The 21172-nt window shown below is 47.8% G+C and overlaps 1 protein-coding gene across 4 annotated transcripts in view; it reads right to left on the bottom strand.

The window, feature by feature from the left end:
- LOC128403475 (ras-related protein Rab-11A-like) overlaps positions 1-16793 on the bottom strand; it is a 211216-nt gene extending 194423 nt beyond the window's left edge. For 2 of the 4 annotated variants that reach the window (XR_008327957.1, XM_053368275.1), the window contains exons 1-3: positions 16492-16597; positions 10970-11318; positions 2712-2907 (exon numbers count right to left, since the gene is read on the bottom strand). Coding sequence is in view for 3 of the 4 variants with exons in the window: in XM_053368275.1 (XP_053224250.1) it covers positions 2712-2907; positions 10970-11009 (236 nt within the window). In the remaining variant the exon portion in view is untranslated. Of the gene's footprint in view, positions 1-2711; positions 2908-10969; positions 11319-16491; positions 16598-16677 lie in introns of those variants that run through there. The other 2 variants (XM_053368276.1, XM_053368277.1) reach the window with 2 other exon arrangements.
- Positions 16794-21172: the final 4379 nt, after the last annotated feature.

Here is a 21172-nt window from a genome sequence, read left to right as displayed (position 1 = left end):
ATTCAAAGAACAATTAAAACCAGTGACATACTGAAAACAGATTAAAACGCATGTCTTCTGCATTTCTGGATAGGCCGGCCTAAACAGGTGCAGAAAAGAGAACAGCAAAGGTGGTTGCAGTGAGTTTCAAAGTGAGATTTCTTACAAATGTGGAATGAGCTTTATGTTTTAGACTACAACTCACATCAGCTCCAGCCAGCCAAGTCATGATGGGAGTTGTTCTCAAACATCCAGAGGGAACCACATTGGCAAAGGCTGTTCTAGAACCTTTTCACCAAGCCCAAGACTTTTAGTGCTTGATTTAATGTCCACTAACAGCTGGCACCAGAAACTCTGCAGCTGACAGTTGTTTTAAGCTCGGAAGCTTTTGCCTACTTGTAATAAAACACCTTCCTTAAGTAAATGAGGATTGCCTTTTTGTCCCTGCAAAACCTCTGCCCTTCTCACAGTCACAGAAGCCAAAGAGAAATCTTTTCAGAGCAAGGAAGGCGATCTTGAAAAACCCATTCCAAACTTAGAATTGTCTTGGCAACTGACAATCTCGTGATGGTGGGGAAACACTCTGCTCTGCTCCTGGGATATCATGGGTTGGCAATGAATAAAGTTCATCCATGCTGTCTAATACCCACATGAAACCACTGGGAGGAGTCACAGGATTGAGAATACACTGAGAATATCTAGCTCTGACTTTCCTTTCTATCAGACCCTGATGGTGGCTTTGGATTCCTTGGAACAGGTGTCTGGAGTTTAAAAAGGGCTAATAAATTGAAGCTTCGTCCGGACAAAACTAAGGAGCATTTGCCAAATTGTTGATCAATTGCAGGGTGGGGAGTCTTGCATCCAACCTTTACTGCATGGGGTTGGAATCTTTTTTAACCTACTTTTTATCTACCTTAAGAACTAAGTTCACAGCACCTTCAGAGACCTCACACAGTGTGCACAAGGATCCCACACCTGTCTGTGGGAGTTCACCCTTGATCACATGCCATGTCCGCAACACAAGACCCCATTTCCCACTCCCATTCCGATTGGACAACAGTATTGTCTGCACACAGCCCCCACCCCACAATTCCTTTCTGATTGGATGCCAGCTGCCCTTGAAAACAACCAAGAAATTGCAAGTAGTTCCAAACCTGATGGTGACCAGATTGCCAACTAGAACTAGCCTCCTCAGACATGGGGCAGCTAAGTAAATTTATCCCCTAGATGGAGATGATGGAGATGGAGATGATGGAGATGGAGATGATGGAGATGGAGACACAGATATAGAGATATGGAGATATGGAGATATAGAGATATAGAGATATAGAGATATAGAGATATAGAGATAATCTGGGTGGCCCTTCGGGAATGTCTTCTGGACAGAGATGACTTAGCCACTGTACTCCATGCTCTGGTAACTTTCAGGTTAGATTGTTACAAAGTGATCTATGTGGGGCTGCCCTTGAAGACAGCTTGTGGTCCAAAAAGCAGCAGCCAGATTAGCGGCTGCGGTTCCATTTAGATCACAGCTGCTTTAAAACAGCTGCACTGGTTGCCAGTTCATTTCCAGGCCCAATACAAGATGTTCAGGCCCCAAATAACTGAGATAGTCTCCATCTCTACAGACCCTCCAGGGTGCTAAGACCAGTAGACAAGGTCTTCTTGTAGTTCCACTGTAGTTCCACCTCAGAAGCTTGGGATGGTGGAGGCCCGGGACAGGGTCTTCTCTGTGGCAGCTCTTAAGCTGTGGAACTCCCTCCACGAGGGGAAAAGGCCTGGCACCTTCAGCATTCGCCGGAAGCTATGCGGTGAAGATGCAACTCTTTACCCTGGCCTTTGGCACCTGAGATGTGCATTTTAAGGACTGTTCTTATTTCTGTGATTCTAAGTTGTTCAATTCAAACTGTTTCCAATGTTGTAATTGTCATAACCTGCCCTGGGACCTTAGGGTTAAAGGCGGGTAAACAATAACAGCAGCAGCAGCAACAACAACCTCCTTAGCTGTCTCACTGATAGTATATTAAGAGCCACACTAACCTACATCCAAGGGCCAGTTTAAGGTCTTTGCCTGACTGCAGAGGTAACAAAAGGACACCTTTCTCCCACATGAGCCTGCCTGCTTATTAGGGGATGCTCTGGGTGCCACCCACAGTTTATCAGGGGTCTACTGTTGGGGGGGAGTATTTTTTGGAGGGGGAGCTGCACTCAGTGAACTCCTTCCTGCTCACCAGGCATGCTCACTACTGTATTTTAGGCTCCTGGTGAAATCCACCTTGTTCTCATGAGCTTTTAATGGCACAATTCATTGCTTTTATGACTTCTGATTTCCCTTGCCGAATTAGTTATTTAATCTTCCAAGCCATTTTTAGTTGGGGGTTTTTTTAAAATAGAAATTGGTTTTTTCCATTTAGCCATCTTGAGGTGCCACCATTAAAGCAGGACAGAAATTTAGACATCAATAAAGTAAGTATACTTTAGCTTTTCCTGGCCTACTTTCCCCTGCTCATTATCAGAATTCCCCTAGCCCACAACTGTATTTACAAAGCAAAGAACAGCAGCCTTGGAATCTCTTTAACAGTGGTCTGACTAAGACCCCAAAGTTGTAACGTCTGCATTGGTCCAAACTGCATTTTTATTGAATAGCCTGAGAAGCGTGGCTATGGGATTTGCCAAGGAGACTGCATTTTGGGGTTTCCCACTGCAACATGAGAAGGCAAGGCAGTACTTACGCAGAAGTAATGGCACGGTAACGCTCCTGCCCGGCGGTATCCCAGATCTGGGCCTTCACTGTCTTGTTATCCACTTGGATGCTTCGTGTGGCAAATTCCACCCCAATGGTGCTTTTGCTCTCCAGGTTGAACTCATTCCGGGTGAACCGAGAAAGGAGGTTGCTTTTCCCTACTCCCGAGTCTCCGATGAGGACAACTGCAAAGAAGCAACAAGGTAACAAATAGGGAGAAGACAATTAAGCATCAGAATGCTAATGGCACAGGGAAGGGAAATGGCAAAATGTTGTTCCAAAGGTTCATGGCTAGAAACGGAAGGATAAGGCAAAAGGTTTGACACTCGGTTCTGCAGAATGTGTAGAAGTCTTTCCTGGACTGTACTATTTTGGGTTACTGGGGAGGGGGTGCGTTACATGCTTGGCTGCTCCCACATCTAATATACCGCTTTGAACATTTGTGGGGTGGGGGAAGCAACCAGCATATTTTGCAGAACTCTTTCTCTCAAACATGCAAAACAGTTATTATCAATTTACGATGGGGTGGAAGGTTCACAGGCTATGAAGGACTTGCTCATAAATTTATTGACAGCTGCACAAATTATGATAGCTAGGAAGTGGAAGGGGCAAGCAGAATATAAAATGGACGCATGGTAGAAAGAGGTGTGAGATATAGCTATTAATGATAAACTAACATGTGCCATTAAAGTAAGACGGGGAATATGCAGGAGTAATGATTTTGAGGAGATATGGAGGGTGTTTGTAGAATTTGTGCTGTTAAAACAGAAAGGGGTCAAACCATCGCAAGAGGTGTTGAAATTTTGGGAGGTTGGATAGCTAGAACAGTGGGTGGGGTGCACATTTTTATTCTTATTTATTTGTGATTATTATTTTGTCCACAAACAAACATGCAAAACAGAATCACAAAGTGTAACTCAAAGGCTCTTTTAAGTCCAACCCGCAGGAACCCCAGGATTGTCAGTCAACAGGAAATGGTACCACACAACCCCAAATTTCCTAACCACAAACTTCTTCCTAATCACCAACATAATTAGGCAGTGATGCACTGGAAAGAGTTTCTGATTAAGGCTTCCTGTCCTCAAAGTTGGCAGCCCCTAGGCTTGCTATATGTCAGAAAAATTCCTGACATGTCCGATTTTTAAAAAATGGTGTAAAAATTGTGTCGGGGATTTTGCCAAATCGGCAAAATGTCAGGAAAAACCTGAATGTATGGCAACGCAATGGAACAAGCAGTGGAAACAGCTCCAAAAGTTTAAAATCACTATCAATAACTTTGTGGATGTCAGGACTTTTACCTTTTGAAATATGGCAACCCTAGCAGCACTACAACACCACGAAGAAGATAGACTCAAAAGGGTCCTAGTTCTCCAGTTATGGACCACAGGTATGAAGTTTACGGCATGCAATGCCTTAAGAGAGAATATTATGAAAATGATATACAGGTGGTACATGACCCCAGTCAAGCTGGCAAAAATTTATCATTTGCCCGATAACAAATGTTGGAAATGTAAAGAAACAGAAGGTACATTCTTTCACCTTTGGTGGACGTGCCCAAGGATTAAGGTCTTCTGGGAGATGATATATAATGAAATGAAAAAAGGTATTTAAATATACCTTCCTGAAGAAACCAGAGGCCTTTCTCCTGGGCATTGTCGGCCAATTGGTGCCAAAGAAGGATAGAACTTTCTTTATGTATGCTACGACAGCAGCAAGAATACTTATTGCAAAGTATTGGAAGACTCAAGATCTACCCACCCTGGAAGAATGGCAGATGAAGGTGATGGACTACATGGAATTGGCAGAAATGACCGGCAGAATCCGAGACCAGGGAGAAGAGTCGGTAGAAGAAGATTGGAAGAAATTTAAAGACTACTTACGGAAATATTGTAAAATTAATGAATGTTAGAAGGATGTTGGATGAAAAGTTATGTGGTTTTTAGCTACAATGCTATAAGGAGTATGAAAATATTGGATTATTAATAGACAAAAATTTAATGTTACATTATTTTAAGATTAAAGATTAGGATAAGTAAAGAGGGGAAGGATTTGCTGAACTAACAAATTAAATTGGAATACAAAAAGGGAGGTTTGAGGAGGTTCGGGAATCAAGCAAATGAAAGAATGTGATGGAAAGATGGAATTGTTTTTTATTTGTATTTTTTCTTTTTTCTTTTTTCATTTTGTAAAACTCTAATAAATATCTTTACAAAACAAAACAAAAGGGTCCTAGTTCTCAGTGAGGTTGCAAACCCAATGGTGGCCACATCCACACCATACATTTGAAGCACTTTAAAGACTCACGGCTTTCCCCCAAAGAATTATGGAAGCTGTAGTTTGTTAGGCTGCTGAGGGTTGTTAGGAAACCCCCATCCCCCTCACGGAGCTACAGTTTCCAGAATGATTGTAACAATAATTCCCTCTTCCCACCTAACGTCCACACATCCCCCGGTTTATTTGTTGTTCTGTGATGCTTCCTGAATGATACCGCATTATTGTTGTCTGGAGAGGCACTCTTGTACTGTAGTGCACAACAGAAGTAGGACCAAAAAACCCCCCAACACTATAGCATTTCTTAAGGAAATCAGCCCTGGGTGCTCACTGGAAGGACAGATCCTGAAGCTGAGGCTCCAGTACTTTGGCCACCTCATGAGAAGAGAAGACTCCCTGGAAAAGACCCTGATGTTGGGAAAGATGGAGGGCACAAGGAGAAGGGGACGACAGAGGACGAGATGGTTGGATAGTGTTCTCGAAGCTACCAGCATGAGTTTGACCAAACTGCGGGAGGCAGTGGAAGACAGAAGTGCCTGGCGTGCTCTGGTCCATGGGGTCACGAAGAGTCGGAACACGACTAAACAACAACAACATAGCATTTGTGCTTAGAAAAGTTATGACTCCCTTCTGAAGCAAAGCTGCAAAATTTGGGACTTCTTGGTTTAGGGAAAAGGTGAGTTAAGAGGCGGCCTAACAGAATTATAAACAATTGCTCATTGCATGGAGAAAGTGGATGAAGTTTTTCTCCCTCTCTCATATACATGAAGCTGTATGTTGGAAGATTGAGGGCGGATAAAAGAAAGCTCTTTATGCACTGACGGAGGAAGGCGGGGGTGGGGGGTGCGGTGCACACCGGGCGTCAGCCCTGAGGGCAGGTGGCATTGTTGCGCCCCCCTTGCTGTGCAGGCGGCACCCCCGGACACTCGCTGCATGGTTGGCGGACCGCTAGGGATGATGCTGCCGCGGTCAGCTAGCGGCGGCCCCCCCCCACGCTCGTTGCACTGGTGCTGGGGCAGGTAGCTCCGCGCCTGTTTTTATGCAGCATGTTGTTAAACCATGGAACTCCCTCCAACAGGAGGGAGTGGTGGCCACCAACCTGAGATGGCTTTAAAAGACGATTGAGCAAATTCATGGAAGAGAGAGCTCTTGGCAGCCACTAGCCATGATGGCTGTGCTGAGTGTCCCACAGCTGGAGGCAATGATGCTTCTGAATACCAGTTGCTGGAAAGGACAGGAGGGGAGAGGGCTCTGTGCTTGGGTCTTGCTTCCTGGATTCCCACAGGCATCTAGTTGGCCACTGTGAGAACAGGGTGTTGGACTAGATGGGCCATTGGCCTGATCCAGCAGGCTCTTTTTATGATTTCAGCAGGACATGTAGCGACTGGAAATAAAACAGTTCGTGTCTGCCTCAAAACGTTTGCAAGTGCAAACCGTGTTAGTAGTGGGATGGCCTATATAACAACCCCAATGAGTACAAGCAGGATAAAATGGACATCATTCTGGATGGGTTCTTTAGGCCCAGAGAACCAAGGCCTACCTTGGCGGAGAATGAAGCACACCTGCTTTCCCCTGAGCTGAAATGCTGCTTCACAAGCCCATCCAGGTAAAAATGCTACGAAACAGGAATGACTGGATTCCTGTCAACCCCCACCCCACCCGCCCTCTGTGCAAAGTGAGCCAGCCCAGGGAGAAACCAGGCACTCAATGCCTCCCCTTCACATGCCTGATTTGGAAGCCCTTCCTGTCCCACTGCCAACCACCAGCTACCTATCCCTGTTCCTCAGAGTACAAAAGGACTGTTTGTGAACCCATCTCTGGGTGTGGAACATGCGCAAGTGAAGGTGAAAGGGTTTTTTAAATTATTATTTTTTTAAAAAAAAGAGGTGTGTAGCAACACAAGCCGTCATTCCGGCTTTTTCAAAGAAAAGGAAGCAGAGTCATGAGAAGCGAAATCCAGTGACTTCAGTCAATGAGCAATCGTTGACTCATTTGGATGAAATTCCTCTTCCGAAAAGAGCTTCAAGGCTAGCAGCAAGATGTAAGCAGGGATTGCCTCAGCTGCTCAGCCTACAAGTGGTCTTGGGTCTGGCTTCACCCTCAGAGACCCTCCAGAACTGGGGTACCCCCGCTACCCCTGGGTGCTTACATTCTGCAACATGTCATTGATGCAATAATAGAGTGCTGGTGGTTTATTTATCCTGGATCATCCACACATCATTGTGAACTATTCTGGGAATTGTAGCTCTGGGAGGGGACAGTGTTAGATATACAGTGGTACCTCAGGTTACATACGCTTCAGGTTACATACGCTTCAGGTTAAAGACTCCGCTAACCCAGAAATAGTGCTTCGGGTTAAGAACTTTGCTTCAGGATGAGAACAGAAATCGTGCTCCGGCGGCGCGGCGGCAGCAGGAGGGCCCATTAGTTAAAGTGGTGCTTCAGGTTAAGAACAGTTTCAGGTTAAGTACGGACCTCCGGAACGAATTAAGTTCTTAACCTGAGGTACCACGGTATTAGCCAATTACCAAATGGCACCTTAGACCTAGGTTACGGTCACCCCCCCCCCCATGTTTCATATTTATTATTATTATTTTTCATTTCATTTCTATATTGCTTTACATTTCAGAGAAAAAATCTCAAAGCGGTTTACAACACATTAAAACATCAAATAAAACAATCCAGAATAAAATAGTGACAAGGTCAGCCAGCTGGCGCATAGCAGCGTCTTTTGATGCTGGGGCCCGCAGGGGTGCGTGCAACTGCAGAAAACATTGCTGCAGAACAGCCAGATGTTGGAAATGTCAGTCACCAAACCTGGCGGCATTACATCTTCACTTGGTCGCAGTGGAACCCGTGCAGGCTGCAAAACGAGCTAGGCACCTGGGGAATTTCGATCATTGGGAGGAGAATCGGGGGTCCCCTAACAACTCTCAGCACCCTTAACAAACTACACCTCCTAGAATTATAGTGCTTTAAATGTATAGTACAGATGGGGCCTTAGTCTGCACCAAAACAGTATTAGAAGCAAGGACTGCATATGAATGCACAATAAAATGGATATCTGGATGGATATCTAGATGGGCTATCAGTATTTGGATCTAAAAGCATCCTAACAGAATGACATTGGCTAAGATAGCCTTACTCATCAACCCCCAACTAGCACCATTTTGAATACATCATCCACCAGCCCCAGGTCTAATGTGAGTCTTGTAGTCCAAAACATTTCGCTGGCAAAGGCTGGTTTTAGAGCACTGCATTTGAGGTGAACATAATCAAGCGACGCAGGAATTTCTCCTGTATTGATGGCTCAGAGTGATATACTGATGTTTTCAAAGAACAAACCAATTTACACACACACGTCAGAGTGCCAGCCTGTCTGTGGCTAGCCTGCAAAGATCTCTGGCTGACCTCGGGCCAGTCATGTCTTTCAGCTTAACCAACCTCAAAGGGTTGTTGTGAGGATGACAAAGAGAGGCGAACAGCAATATCCTGCTTGGGAGAAAGGGAGGATATTAAAAGTGGGAAACTAAGTAAAACCAATGGAGGTCGCTTTAGACGGCAACCATTTGAACCAAATTTAATTTTAAAAAACACTAAAAAAAACAAAGTAGGGCTGGTCAAGGGTCCAGGCAACCTCCTCCCCCCATATTCCTTGTGTAGCTCCATTCAGGGCTGGCCCTACCATTAGACAGGGAGGGACAATTGCCTCAGGCGGTAGATCCAGGGGAGGCAGTGGTAGCAAAAACAAACAAAAACAAAACCCATGCCATTCTTCCTGAACCTCTTGCTATTCCCCTTTGTTGGAGATCAAAGCCATAGTGCCACAGCTGCTAAAATAGCTTGCTGACTCCAGGTGAGCTAGATCAGTCATTGCCAATTAGCTAAGTGCTGCAGACCTCCTGTTTTTCAAAAGCCAAGCCATTGACTTTTGAAAAAAAATGATATCTCTATGCTAGTTTTGGTTATGTGAATGGTGCCATGGACCCCCAAATTGGGAACCACTGCTCTAGAAGACTTCAGTGTTGAAGTAAGAACCAAATGAAGAGACACCATATTGTCCTCTGCGGCAGATAACAACTCGAGTCAGCCCAAACTCCAGGAACATCCGTCACTCTCTGTCCCTCCCTCTTCGGATAACCTCATTTCCAACGCTCAAGAGTTACTAAGGAACCTGCCTCTGGAAGAATGGCTTTCATAGTACCAAGCAAAGAGACATGTATTGTTATTCAGACACCTGGAAAGTGGCATTTCTGAGCTTCTGGGTTTAATATTCCCAAGGTAGCTCATGATGATGCTTGGGCTTGTGCAGCAGAGGGGGCTGGAAGTGTTTCATCATTGGTCCCTCCCTAATCTTTACAACAGCCCTATAAAGTAGGCCAGTACAGAAAACTATAGGATGCTCACACCTCCCACACACACACACACTTGATGTACAGAATCTGACTGGACTGAGGTTCAATCTTATTTCAGCAATGGTCCTGTGCTATACCTCAGGGCAGCAGGGGCCACAGAGCTTGTTAACTTAGGAGACTCAGGAGGAATGGGAGCAGGGGATGAGGGGCTTCTTCCAGGCCCCTCCCTGCTCTCTGCATCTCTTGCCTGAGACACCTTGCCTGATTTTGCCTAATGGTAAAGCTGGCCCCTGGGAGGAGGAGGGAGAGTTGAAGGTCAAGACAATGTAAAATTAAACAAACCAGCTTTCAAAGGCGGCTTGCCAGACAGGGCTATCTAGCAGCAAGGCCAGAGAAACTTTCCAAACTTGTTTCGAAAAATAAGACTTAGACAAACCAATAAAGTACAGTTCTATGGGCCAATTTGGTTTTTCAGTTTCATTAGACACCCCTGCAACCCTCAGTTCAAATTCCTGGGTTTTTAAAACCCAGGGAAGAGAGATCTCAGGTGTTTTGTTGAGATTCATAGACACAGCACGAGCCTTGCCAAACCTGAATTTCACCACATCCTGCCATATCCCCAGACGTGTGCCAGGTCCCTTTTGCATCATTAAAAAAAAAGAACACTTAAGCTACAGTTTTAGCATCAATTTTAAAGGGCGGGGAGCAGAATGCAACTCAGGCCCTTAGTTCCCCCCAGTGTCACATTTCCCCAATATTTGGCTAAGCTGCCACCCTGGGCTCCTTTAGGAGGAAGGGCAGAATAGGAAGATGAAAAACAAAAAGCAAAGTTCTCCCTAATTTCTTCAAACAAAATGTACCACAAATGATTACTCAAAACGTCTGGAGGGTCTAAATTATCAGCAGAGAACACCTGGCCCCAAAACAGAGTCCCATTAACACCTTGGGACATTATTCCTAAAATAAGTTAAATAATAAAATTTAGAACAGGGAGCAGCAGAGAGACCCACAGTTGGGGCAAAGAATTGTCAGCTGTTATATGAATCCTGGTTGCAGGGAGGGGAGGAAAGAAACTGGGCTGAAATATGGAACAGCCACCTTTGTTTCTTCCCCACAGCCCTGCAGGGTAGACACACAAAAGCCCAATCTTTTCCCATTTTTACTGAGGTCCATTTAAGCTTGATGTCTCTCAGACACCCAAGTTTAGATGGGTGTAAATAAAAAAATGAGGAAACATTGGATGTTTGTGGGGCCACAGCACAGGGCTTATGGGGGGGGGGGGAAATCAGAGGTGGCTGGAGTTACCCAACAACTTTTCATGAATGGGGCAGAGTTTTACATAGGTTCTACATTACTGTATGTGAGACATTTCATAGGCAAGTTGTGGGGTCTCCTCTCTCTTAGGGTAGAAGCAATGCCTTTTGAGTACAAAATACACTTTTTAAAAGAAGAGTGGAGCAATATAAGAGTTTTAAAACAGCACACATCAGCAGCTAAGTAATGATGGTGTTTGGACAGAAGCTTTTCTCCTGTTAACACCCCCCACGCCCTAAAAAACAAAAGAATAAGAGTTTGCACTCTTAGGAAGGCCAGGAAATTGAAAAAAGAGGAAAAAACTTACTCTTGAAGAGGTAATCATATTCATCATCCTTGGCCCGCATAGTGACTTCAAGCTCCTGAGGAGTTCAGGTACCCCACAAGAAAGCAGGTGAGGACACACCTGTGCCTCTTTCCTCTGGGTCCAAAAGAAGCAGGTGATCTCACTACTCTGCGATTTCCTGGGTTTAACCAGCTTCAGGTACAGCAGTCAGGCAGCACAGCCTTAGGAAGCCATTCCCACTTTGCCATTGGTTGCTCTGCTGCTCTCTCCCTTCGTTCTGATTGGCCCAGTTTGGGGTTTGGATGTGTACTCACTATGGACTGGCTGTCAAGGAGTACACCTGGCCCAGGTAGGTGGGTGGGGCATATATCTTTAACCAGAAAAAAAATTTAAAGGGCTAAAACACATTTCCAATTTAGAAAAGCCAAAAACCACGGGTGGAGCTTAAAACGTTAATTTCTGCCAATTTGTAACCTGAATGCTCTGCTTCCTGGCTGACCCCACCCAGGCAAGTTGAGCAAGGGAGTGTGTGTTGGTGGTTTTCAGGATGATTCATCTTAATTTGAATATATTGCACAGGCATCAGGGGGAAAAGTTTTTTTTGTTTTAACCCAAACTATGCTGCCTCAAAACCCAGATTCTATCAACTGGCTCAATCGTGCAAATGAAGAACACTTATTTGCAAACCTACTTCTGTTAAATGGGAGTTGTGAAAGGTGAAGGGAAGGACTTATTTGAAACGCTAAAGCCATAAATCAGCTTCTCTCCCTGCTTTCCCCTCCACACCCTGCCATAAGAGCAGAAAGAGCTGGCTGGATCACACCACTGGCCACCATGTTCTCCCTGCATGTGCTGATATTTGCAAGCAGTGAGAGTTGTGTTCAGGTTCTGCTTATGGGCTTCCCAGTAAAGGCATTGGGTTGGCCACTTTGAAGACAGAGTGCTGAACTAGATAGGCCAGTGGTTTTCAACTAGTGTGCTGTGGGACCCTCGGGTGCCTTAAATGATAGTCAGGGGTGCTGCGGGCAACACTGGCCTCTGTCCCTCTTTCTCCCCTCCCTCCTCTGATCCCCTCTTGCGTCTCTGCCTCCCAAAAGCTTTCACAGCTGTTTGTTGCAGCAGCCCTGGCTACAAGCTCTGCAGGTGAATAGTGCCTTTGGGGCTGGCCAGGGGATGCTTCCCAGGCCCCAGTGGGGCAATGTAAGGAGGCACGGCTCTATGGGGTGGATGGGGCAGTTCAGAGACTAGGGGCTGCGGCTGCCCGAGGATTTGCAAGGAGAGGGGAGGCGGCTGAGGTCAAAAACCTCTGAGATACACTATTGGTTTGATCCTGTAGGGCTTTTCTTACATTCTTCCCCCCCCCATACATTTTTATTAGTTTTCAAGCCATTTAACCAATTCAACTCAATTTTAATACAATGTTCCCTTAATATTTTGACTTTCCATCCTTCCTTCCACGATGCTTCTATTCAAATCATTCATCTACTGCCATTAATGTAATATTTCATTAAAACACACATTGCTTTATCATTCTCATTCCTTTCAAGTCCTGCCTGCTATTTCATTTGACTTTAATATTTTCTCAGATAATCCGAAAAGGACCTCCGTTCTTCTACAAGTGTTTCTTCATTTTGGTCTCTTATTTTGCTGTCATTTTTGCCGTAGTCCAATATTTTTGGATTCTTTGCCATAGCCCAATAATTTCAAAGTCCACTCCTCTTCTGTTGGAACTTCTTTTTCCTTCCATTTCTGTGCGTACATAATTCTGTCTGCAGTGGTAGCGAACATAAACAGTTTTAACTCTTTGGAGGGACCCCTGTCCCTTTTATTTCCAAAAGAAACGCTTCAGGCTTTTGGGAGAAGACTATTCTAAACATCCTTTCTTACCCATTTCTTACAGAGGACAACCAAATGCCTTTGGGAAGCTGGGACAATCCCTGGATTTACAGATCAGTTCCCATACAAAATCCATTGAAGTTGAAAAGTGTCCCCGGATTCATTGAAAAAAATCTGGCAACTTTACCTAAAACAAAACCTGAGTGTGACAATGCTCTCACTACCTGCGCATCCCAGCAGGTGATATCTAGAAGCATTACTGCCTACAGCTGTAGGTCAGCAGCCATTGATAGCCTTATCTCCGCAGCCATAGAAACTTTAAAATTGGTATTGCTGGATTAGACCAAAGATCCTGCTAACCTTGAACTCTCTCCCCAACCAGCCAGATGTTTTTGGCAAGCCCAATTGACAAGGCTTGGAGGCAGTAGCCATTCTTTGTTGTTTGCCTCCAGCATCTGCTAACCAGGGGGTAGACTGCTCCTGAACAGTTAGGCTCTACACGCAGCTCTCATGGCTCATCACAATTGGGAGACCAGTCCTCACAAGATTTGCTTATTTCCCACCAAAGACATACAATTTAGTGACCCTATTATCACCTCTCTTGTTTTTATCAAAGGCAGGCCAACATGCTGGATTCCTTCCCCAAGGCCAACTCCACACTTGTGCATTGCAATCTGTGATGCACAAAAATGCACACACACAACCTATTTATTTGCACAGTGGGGAAAGGGGACTGGAGAATGCCTGTCTTGGGAAGAACTTTGTATGCAGTCTTTTCCAACCTGGTGCCCTCTGGATGTTTTGGACTGTAACTGGCATCATCTCCAGCTAGTGTGGCCATTTGAGACTGCAGGTTCCATCAGCCCAGCATCATACATGTGGGATATGTATCAGTCACTTTAATACAGTGGTACCTTGGTTTACGAACTTAATTCTGGAAGTCCATTCTTAAACCAAAGCATTCTTAAACCAAGGCGTGCTTTCCCATAGCAGTGGGGGCCTCAATTTACCCTCAAAAGGAAGCGAAACATGTTCTGCTTCCAAGGCAAAGTTCACGAACCAAAACACCTACTTCCAGGTTTGCAGCGTTCTTAATTCAAGTTGTTCATAAACTAAGCTGTTCTTAAACCAAGGTACCACTGTACAGTCTTGCTGGCTGTGACTGGTGGGAGTTGTAATCCCAACATGCCTGAAGGGCACCAGGTTGGGGAGGGATACTTGTATGGTTTGCTATTTTTGTTGTGAGAGGGGAGTTGATTGTATTGTATTTCGCAGTTCTTATTTATAAGAACACTTAAAGGCAGAAGACATATTTTAAATAAAGTTTAACATACACGCTTTTGGAAGCTCTTGCAGAGAAGATCTGCTTTCAAGATCACTCTGGCCTGTCCCAAGTCTCTTATCAGGTGGGATCAATGTAACAACACCCTGACCTAGCATACGGTATATCTTCTGTCCACTAATTTAAGATGTCCAGGACTAGCTGGACCTGTTTGCTCCGTGATCAGCCAAACATTCCTCTTGCCCTGGATTCCAGGTAGTCTCTAGATTCCACTGAGGGAGCTTGAGAAACCTGCACTCTATATGAGAAGAGAAGACTCCCTGGAGAAGACCCTGATGTTGGGAAAGATGGAGGGCACAAGGAGAAGGGGGCGACAGAGGACGAGATGGTTGGATAGTGTTTTCGAGGTTACCAGCATGAGTTTGACCAAACTGCGGGAGGCAGTGGAGGACAGAGGTGCCTGGCGTTCTCTGGTCCATGGGGTCACGAAGAGTCGGACACGACTAAACGACTAAACAACAACAACAACATCTCCCATTATCCCCAACCTTGCTGTTTTCAGCTGGTGGGACTTGAGAGTCCAGCAACAACTTGGGGGGGGGGAGTGATGGATTAAACCCTGTGGAGGCCCCTTGGCAGTCAAAATCTGGGCGGTGGCAGGCTTTGTGCGCACGCTGGAATAATATTGAACTAAGAAAGCTTGATTGTCGTTTTCTTTCAATATCAGATCAATATTATTTTGATCCATTGTTGTGGGACCCCTAAAAAGTGTGGGGCCCATAGGCCAGTGCCTCCTTTGCCTATTTGGTAATCCAGCCCGGCCCCTTTGGCTGCAGGAGAGAGAAGAAACAGAAGTTGAGGGACGCCTCCTGATGCGCTGCAGCTGTTCCCTACTTTTGGATGCTCAGCAGCCCTGTGTGGTTACAACAACCCTGTAAAGTAGGCCAGTGCTATTCACTCCCCAAATTGCAGCTGAATCCCTCACAGACTGGCATCCAACCTCTGCTTCAAAGCCTCCAAGGAAAGAGAGTCCACCACCGCCCAGAGAGTCTTACCATCAGAAAGTTCTTCCTAACGTTTAGTCTGAATCTCCTCTCCTGCCCTCCTCTCTGGAGCAGCAGAAAACAAGCTTGCGCCCTCTTGCAGCCCACAGATATTGAAAGATGGCTCTCCTCTCTCCTCTCAGTCTCCTCTTCTCCAGGCTAAACATACCCAGCTGCCTCAACTGTTCCTCATCAGGCTTGGTTTTCAGCTCCTCCACACTCTTTCCCTGCCTTCCCCTTTTCTCTCCCCTCTCATCATTTACATTTACTAGGACATTCATAGACCACTTTCCTCCCAGGAGCTGAAGGTGGCCTTCATGGTTCTCCCTGCCACCAATTGTTATCTTCACAGCAGCCCTGCAAAGTAGGCTAGGCTGGCCCAAGGTCCACCAGGGAGCTTCATGGCTGAGTGGGGATTCGAACCCTGCTCTCCCAGGTCCTCCTAGTCCAGCCCTCCAACCGCTACACCTCTGCCTGGCTCCATTTTGCATCTCTCCAACTGCCCTACAACATCGGACTTCTCCCCCTTCCTGGGAGTCTCTCTGGCTCCATGGAAAATTCCAACACCTTCCTCATGTTCTGCTCCTCTTCTGGGACACCTTGATGCTTGGAGGACCCTCCTAGGGGTCTCCTCCCTCTCCAGGAAGGGCAGGGCTGTCCTAAGACAAGGCAGAGCAGCCCTTTTAACAGTTGGCAATGCTTGTCTTTCCATTGGGCTGGAGCTCTTGAACCCATAGCACTTGGGGCCTCCTTTGTCTCTCTGCCAGCCCTTCATGCTCTGGGCTGCCTCTTTCCAGCTCTGGCGATGCCCTTTCAGGTCACTGAACTGCAGAGAAATGGAAAGAATTGGGCCAGACGCCCCTCCTCACATACAAACGCCCCCCAAGAATTGGGGCTGCCAGCTTCTGAGTCGCTCTCTCTGCTCCTCTCTTCTAAGTTAAGGTGTTCAAGATGCCTGATCAGCTGCAGCAACAGCCTTGCAAGGCCCAGAGCAGCCCATGGTGTCAGGTGAGCAAGTGGTCCTCCTTTTAGGGACAGAGGAGGGCAGGCATGGGCTAGGGGGGCAGCTAGTCAAAAGATGCACAGAGCCAGACGGCTGGATCCAACCCAAGGTCCATCTGAGCCAGTGTCTGGAAACCCAACCCTGCCAGCGACCACCCCGTTTTGTGGGGTCCAATGGAGGAAGCAGGGGGCTGGGCTGCGGGGCAAGGCGGGGGGGCAGTTGTCAGCGGGAGGGGCACCTTCCCTGGGGAGCCATGTTCTGGGGGCAGGAGGCCAGGATTGGCCCCCAAGGCCTGGGGTGTCCCTCCTCTGTAATAGGACTTGGAATCCAGGAGAAAACTCTTGGAATAGCCTTGTCAGGGGCTCAGGGACGAACTCACCTGTCCCCATGTCCTTCTCTTTGCAGATGTGCTGGGGTTCCACATCCCTTCCCTAGCGGTGAGTATTGGATAAAACGAGAGCAGGGAGTGGATCCCTCAGACTTGCCCCCCCCCCCGCTCAGTGCTGGATTTATGTATAGGCTAAGTAGTCTGAAGCCTAGGGCCTCTAAATCTAGGGGACCTCACCAGCCCTTCTTCGTCCTGGCCAGGCCTTCAGCATCCAGACCAGGCCTTCTTTGTCCTGTCCAGGCCTTCTTCGTCCTGCCCAGGCCTTCTACGTCCTGCCCAGGCCTTCTTCGTCTTGGCCAGGCCTTCAACATCCAGACCAGGCCTTCTACGTCCTGGCCAGGCCTTCTACGTCCTGCCCAGGACTTCTTCGTCATGGCCAGGCCTTCAGCATCCAGACCAGGCCTTCATCCTGGCCAGGACTTCTTCGTCCTGACCAGGCCTTCTATGTCCTGGCCAGGCCTTCTACGTCCTGGCCAGGCCTTCTTCGTCTTGGCCAGGCCTTCAGCATCCAGACCAGGCCTTCTTCATCCTGGCCAGAACTTCTTCGTCCTGACCAGGCCTTCTTTGTCCTGACCAGGCCTTCTACGTCCTGGCCAGGCCTTCTTCATCTTGGCCAGGCCTTCAGCATCCAGACCAGGCCTTCTTCATCCTGCCCAGGCCTTCTTCGTCCTGACCAGGCCTTCAGCATCCAGACCAGGCCTTCTTCGTCCTGGCTAGGACTTCTTTGTCCTGACCAGGCTTTCGGTGTCCAGACCAGGCCTTCTACGTCCAGACCAGGCCTTCAGCATCCAGACCAGGCCTTCTTTGTCCTGGCCAGGACTTCTTTGTCCTGACCAGGCTTTCGGTGTCCAGACCAGGCCTTCGTTCTGGCCAGGCCTTCAGTATCCAGACCAGGCCTTCTTCATCCTGGCCAGGACTTCTTTGTCCTGACCAGGCTTTCGGTGTCCAGACCAGGCCTTCTTTGTCCTGGCCGGGCCATCGGCGTCCTGGCCAGGCCTTCTTTATCCTGGCCAGGCCTGTGTCCTTCTCTTATCAACTGCCATTCCTAAGGGTGGGGGAGTTGGCACTGGGCTATGCTCATCTTGTCTGGCAGTTAACTCTGTTGCTTCCTGGCTACTTCCTTCACTGGGAGCTGCCTGCAAACCTTCCCTGGCGGCTGGCTCATTCATGACACAGGGCAAGTTGATGAAATTGGGTAACCTCACGACTCCCCTCCTTCCTGGTGGCATGATGATGATGTATCAGTGATGTCTCAGTGATGGTTCTGGACATGTATTCTGGTAGGGAGGGAAGGCTTTCAAAGAGCTTGTAACCCATGTTCGGGGTTCTTACTCTGTGTGGGGACCTGTTGCACAACAATAAAGATTGTGGTCTATTGACCCCTGTTTTGCTCCTGTATTTGGCTGGAACTTCCTTCTTCTGCTAACCGCTGAGACCCGCAGGGACTTGCACCCTGACGAGCTGGGCTGTTGAGTGTCCTCGCCTCCCAGAATTTTCCATCTCAGAATCCAGAGCCTGTAGGCCCAGAGTCAACAACCTTCCCCAGCTCAAGGGTCAGGTCAGTAGTGGTACGTGCTGCACTTTAATCAGTGGGAGAGTACGAGTGGGGGGGCCAGCTGAGGCAGATAGACCAGGCAAGCAAGCTCTATCTTTCACACTTCATAGAGCCCTCTTGGTACCTGCAGCATGCACTGCAGATTGCCCACAGGCAGAGAGAGGCCTTGGGGATCAGGGAAGCCAGCAGTGGGAAGGGATCCTCAGAGGGATCCAGAACTACCTGTAGAAGGCAGGAGGCTAGGCTGCAGGTTGGTAACTGGACCTCATCCTGAGGGAAAATAAGTATAGGGTTGGAGGAACTGCGTTTTGTCCTATTTTATTTGTGCCCGGTGGTGTTTTCCTTTTCTATGTTTAATTTAAAGGGCCTTTTGTGTTTAAAATCCTGCTACTTACAGATAGTCAAGAAAATATTTGTTCTTTGTTTAAAAGCCCAGTCTAGTGCTGTGACCACAGAGTCTCCCCGCTCTGCCCGCTACCAGTGCCTTAAGAAGGGTCCTGGGAGGGAAAGAGCCCCAAAATGTGCAGGTGCCAACCCTCCAGGAGAAACCCAAAGTTAGGGGTTTTCATCTGCAAACCCCAGGAGTCAGCCAGAGGGGTCTCTCTGCCCCTCAAGAAAGACATAGAGAAGTCAGCAAGTGGTGGCAGCCCCTGAAGAGTGACAGAAGCCCAAGTTTATCCAGTTGAAGAGTAATTTTTATTTTTGTTTTTAGATTCTAATCTAAGCATGAGTAAAAGATTTGAAAGTGGTGCTAGCAAGCACAAGAGACGGAGTCTCAAAAATGCTATGATAATGAAGTTAAGACCAGTCACTGCTTTCATGCATCAACCACTCATTGAAGCAACAAGAGCCAGCAGGTCACTATAAACCTGATGGGTCGTTCAGCTGTGGATTGCTGCCTTGATGCAGTGAACTGTTTTGGCATTATCAATGAAATTTATTCCTTCTTTTCATCTTCCACAAAGAGATGGGCGGTTCTAAAATCATTTTTGCCACCTCAGTCTAAAGTGCCTAAATATTTGTCAGGCACTAGGTGGGACGCACTGCACATGCAAAAGTCACAGAAGCTATTTTGGAAAGTTATAGTGCTGTCACTGATACCCTCAGTCATTTGTACTCTGATGTTAATGGGAAGGGGAAACCAGGCTCTAAGCTAACAATCTTTTGCAGAAAATGGAAGAACTAGAATTTGTGTTTATGCTGCATTTTTGGACCCATGCACAAGGTCATTTTCACAAGGTCAACAAAGCCCTTCAGAAATCAGACCTTTATTGAGTTCTTGTGCAATTTTGTACAGTTCACTTTGAATTATTTCTTCTAGTGAGGGTGGGGGATTGGCCGGGGCCTCACAAGTGGAGTAGCCTAGAGCCTCTGTTCATCTAAATGTGGCCCTGCCCACGCTGCCTGGGCTCTTTGCCCCCCACTCTGCATTCTCAGATGCAGAGGAGCCCTGCAAGGAACTGACAGCGTGACTTTTGCATTTCAGCTGCTGGAGGAAGATCAGCTATACCACCTGGAGGTCTTCAAGAACTGCCAGGCAGCTTGGCTCAGGGGGCTCTGAACCCTGAAGTGCTCCAAGCAGGAGACGGCCAAAGCCATTATGGTGAGTGAGGGGTGGCGTGAGGGACCCCCATGGGGAGGGAGGGGCAGAGAGGGGCTTTGGGGAGGGGCTTGTGCATTTGCCGGAGAGGAGGACCTTCCTGGCTTAGGGCATGGGGCTGCCAATCCCCTGGAAAGACAAGCCTGGCATTTGGGGTCGGAGCCGTCCTCCGGTGACCCCCTGGAAGGAGCCGATTTTCTTCCTCTGCTCTCTTCCAGCACATCTTTGGCCACTTGGAGCACTTCAGGGATCACCTCCAGCTGGGGTGGGTGGGGTTGTGGGGTGGGGGGCAGAACTCCAGTGGGAGCGCCAGGTGGGCAAGAGCAGGCAGAAGGGGGCAAGGGAGGAGGCAGCGTCTAACCCCTCTCCTTTCTCTCTCCACCTTCATGAGACCCCATTTCAGCTGTGATATGGTCAGTGCTATCCTGCATAGGACAATGGAGGCTGTTCTTGGGGGCACAGAAAAGGAGGAGGATAAAGAGGTATGTCCTCTGCTTTGACTTCCCTTTGCACATCTCTGTCTTCTTCTCACACCCTTGCAAGATTTAACCCAGCACTCAATCTCTCTTCTCTCTTTTCCCGCAGGAACGGAAGAGGCACTTCCTGAGCCTACTGGGGGTCACCCTCTGAAGGGCCCCAATGCTGGCACCCTCTTCCAGCTGCTCACTGTAAGTGTCCTGGTGGCATCAGGAGTGGGTTTAGGATTGCCCCCTGTCCCTTGCCCAACAGACCGTCCCATTTCTGGGGCACAGAGTCCCCTGTCCCGTTTGGCCCCCAATTTGGCCCAAGACCAAAAGTGGCAACCCTCATGGTTCGGGAGTGCCAGGGACTCTGTGATGGGGGCAGCGGAGGGCCGCTTTGGCCCAGACTGGCCCCTGACTCTGAGACACTCTTTCCTCCCGCAGGACCTCCAATTTTACGCCCTTTGGGGAAGTGAGGCAGAAAGGAAACTAACAGCCAGCAGCATTTCTCTGCTGCTAGCTGTTTCACGAAGATTCCCCCACCTCAGAGTAAGTATCTTGCCTTCCTGTATTCATTTCTTTGGTTGCTTCCATCCCCCCAAGAGACACCCCCCAGCAACCTTTAATGCAGAAGATGTGGTGTGTGTCCCTGGGTGCCAGGATGAGGCCAGAGGGTATTTCTGCCCCCTTTCCTGGTGCTGCCCTTCCACCTCTGCCTAGGAGGCTGCGGGGTCCAAGGAGGTCCTCTGGGGCAAGGGATTGGGCCCAAGCCATAGGGAGACCCATCCTTCCTGGCGTGGGGCTGCTTCTGTGCTCTTTTGCACCCATCCAGGGTGGGGTTCGTAGTGTCATCTGACCCAGATTTTTCTTTCCTCTGCAGAACACAGTAATTCGCCCAGAGCTGGCTTGTTTCTGGAAAAATCTGAAAGAAGGTAAGCCCCACACCTTGAGGACAGTGAATTCCCTTGTCCCTTGTTTGCCCAAGACACACCTCCCAGGTCTTCCTGCTGGGAGTCCTGCAGGACCTGCTCCCTGCCTGGCAGGCATTTCCTATCT

The sequence above is a fragment of the Podarcis raffonei genome, chromosome 16 (assembly GCF_027172205.1).
Source record: "Podarcis raffonei isolate rPodRaf1 chromosome 16, rPodRaf1.pri, whole genome shotgun sequence".
Taxonomy (NCBI): domain Eukaryota; kingdom Metazoa; phylum Chordata; class Lepidosauria; order Squamata; family Lacertidae; genus Podarcis; species Podarcis raffonei.
This window is presented reverse-complemented; position numbering and strand designations above follow the sequence as displayed.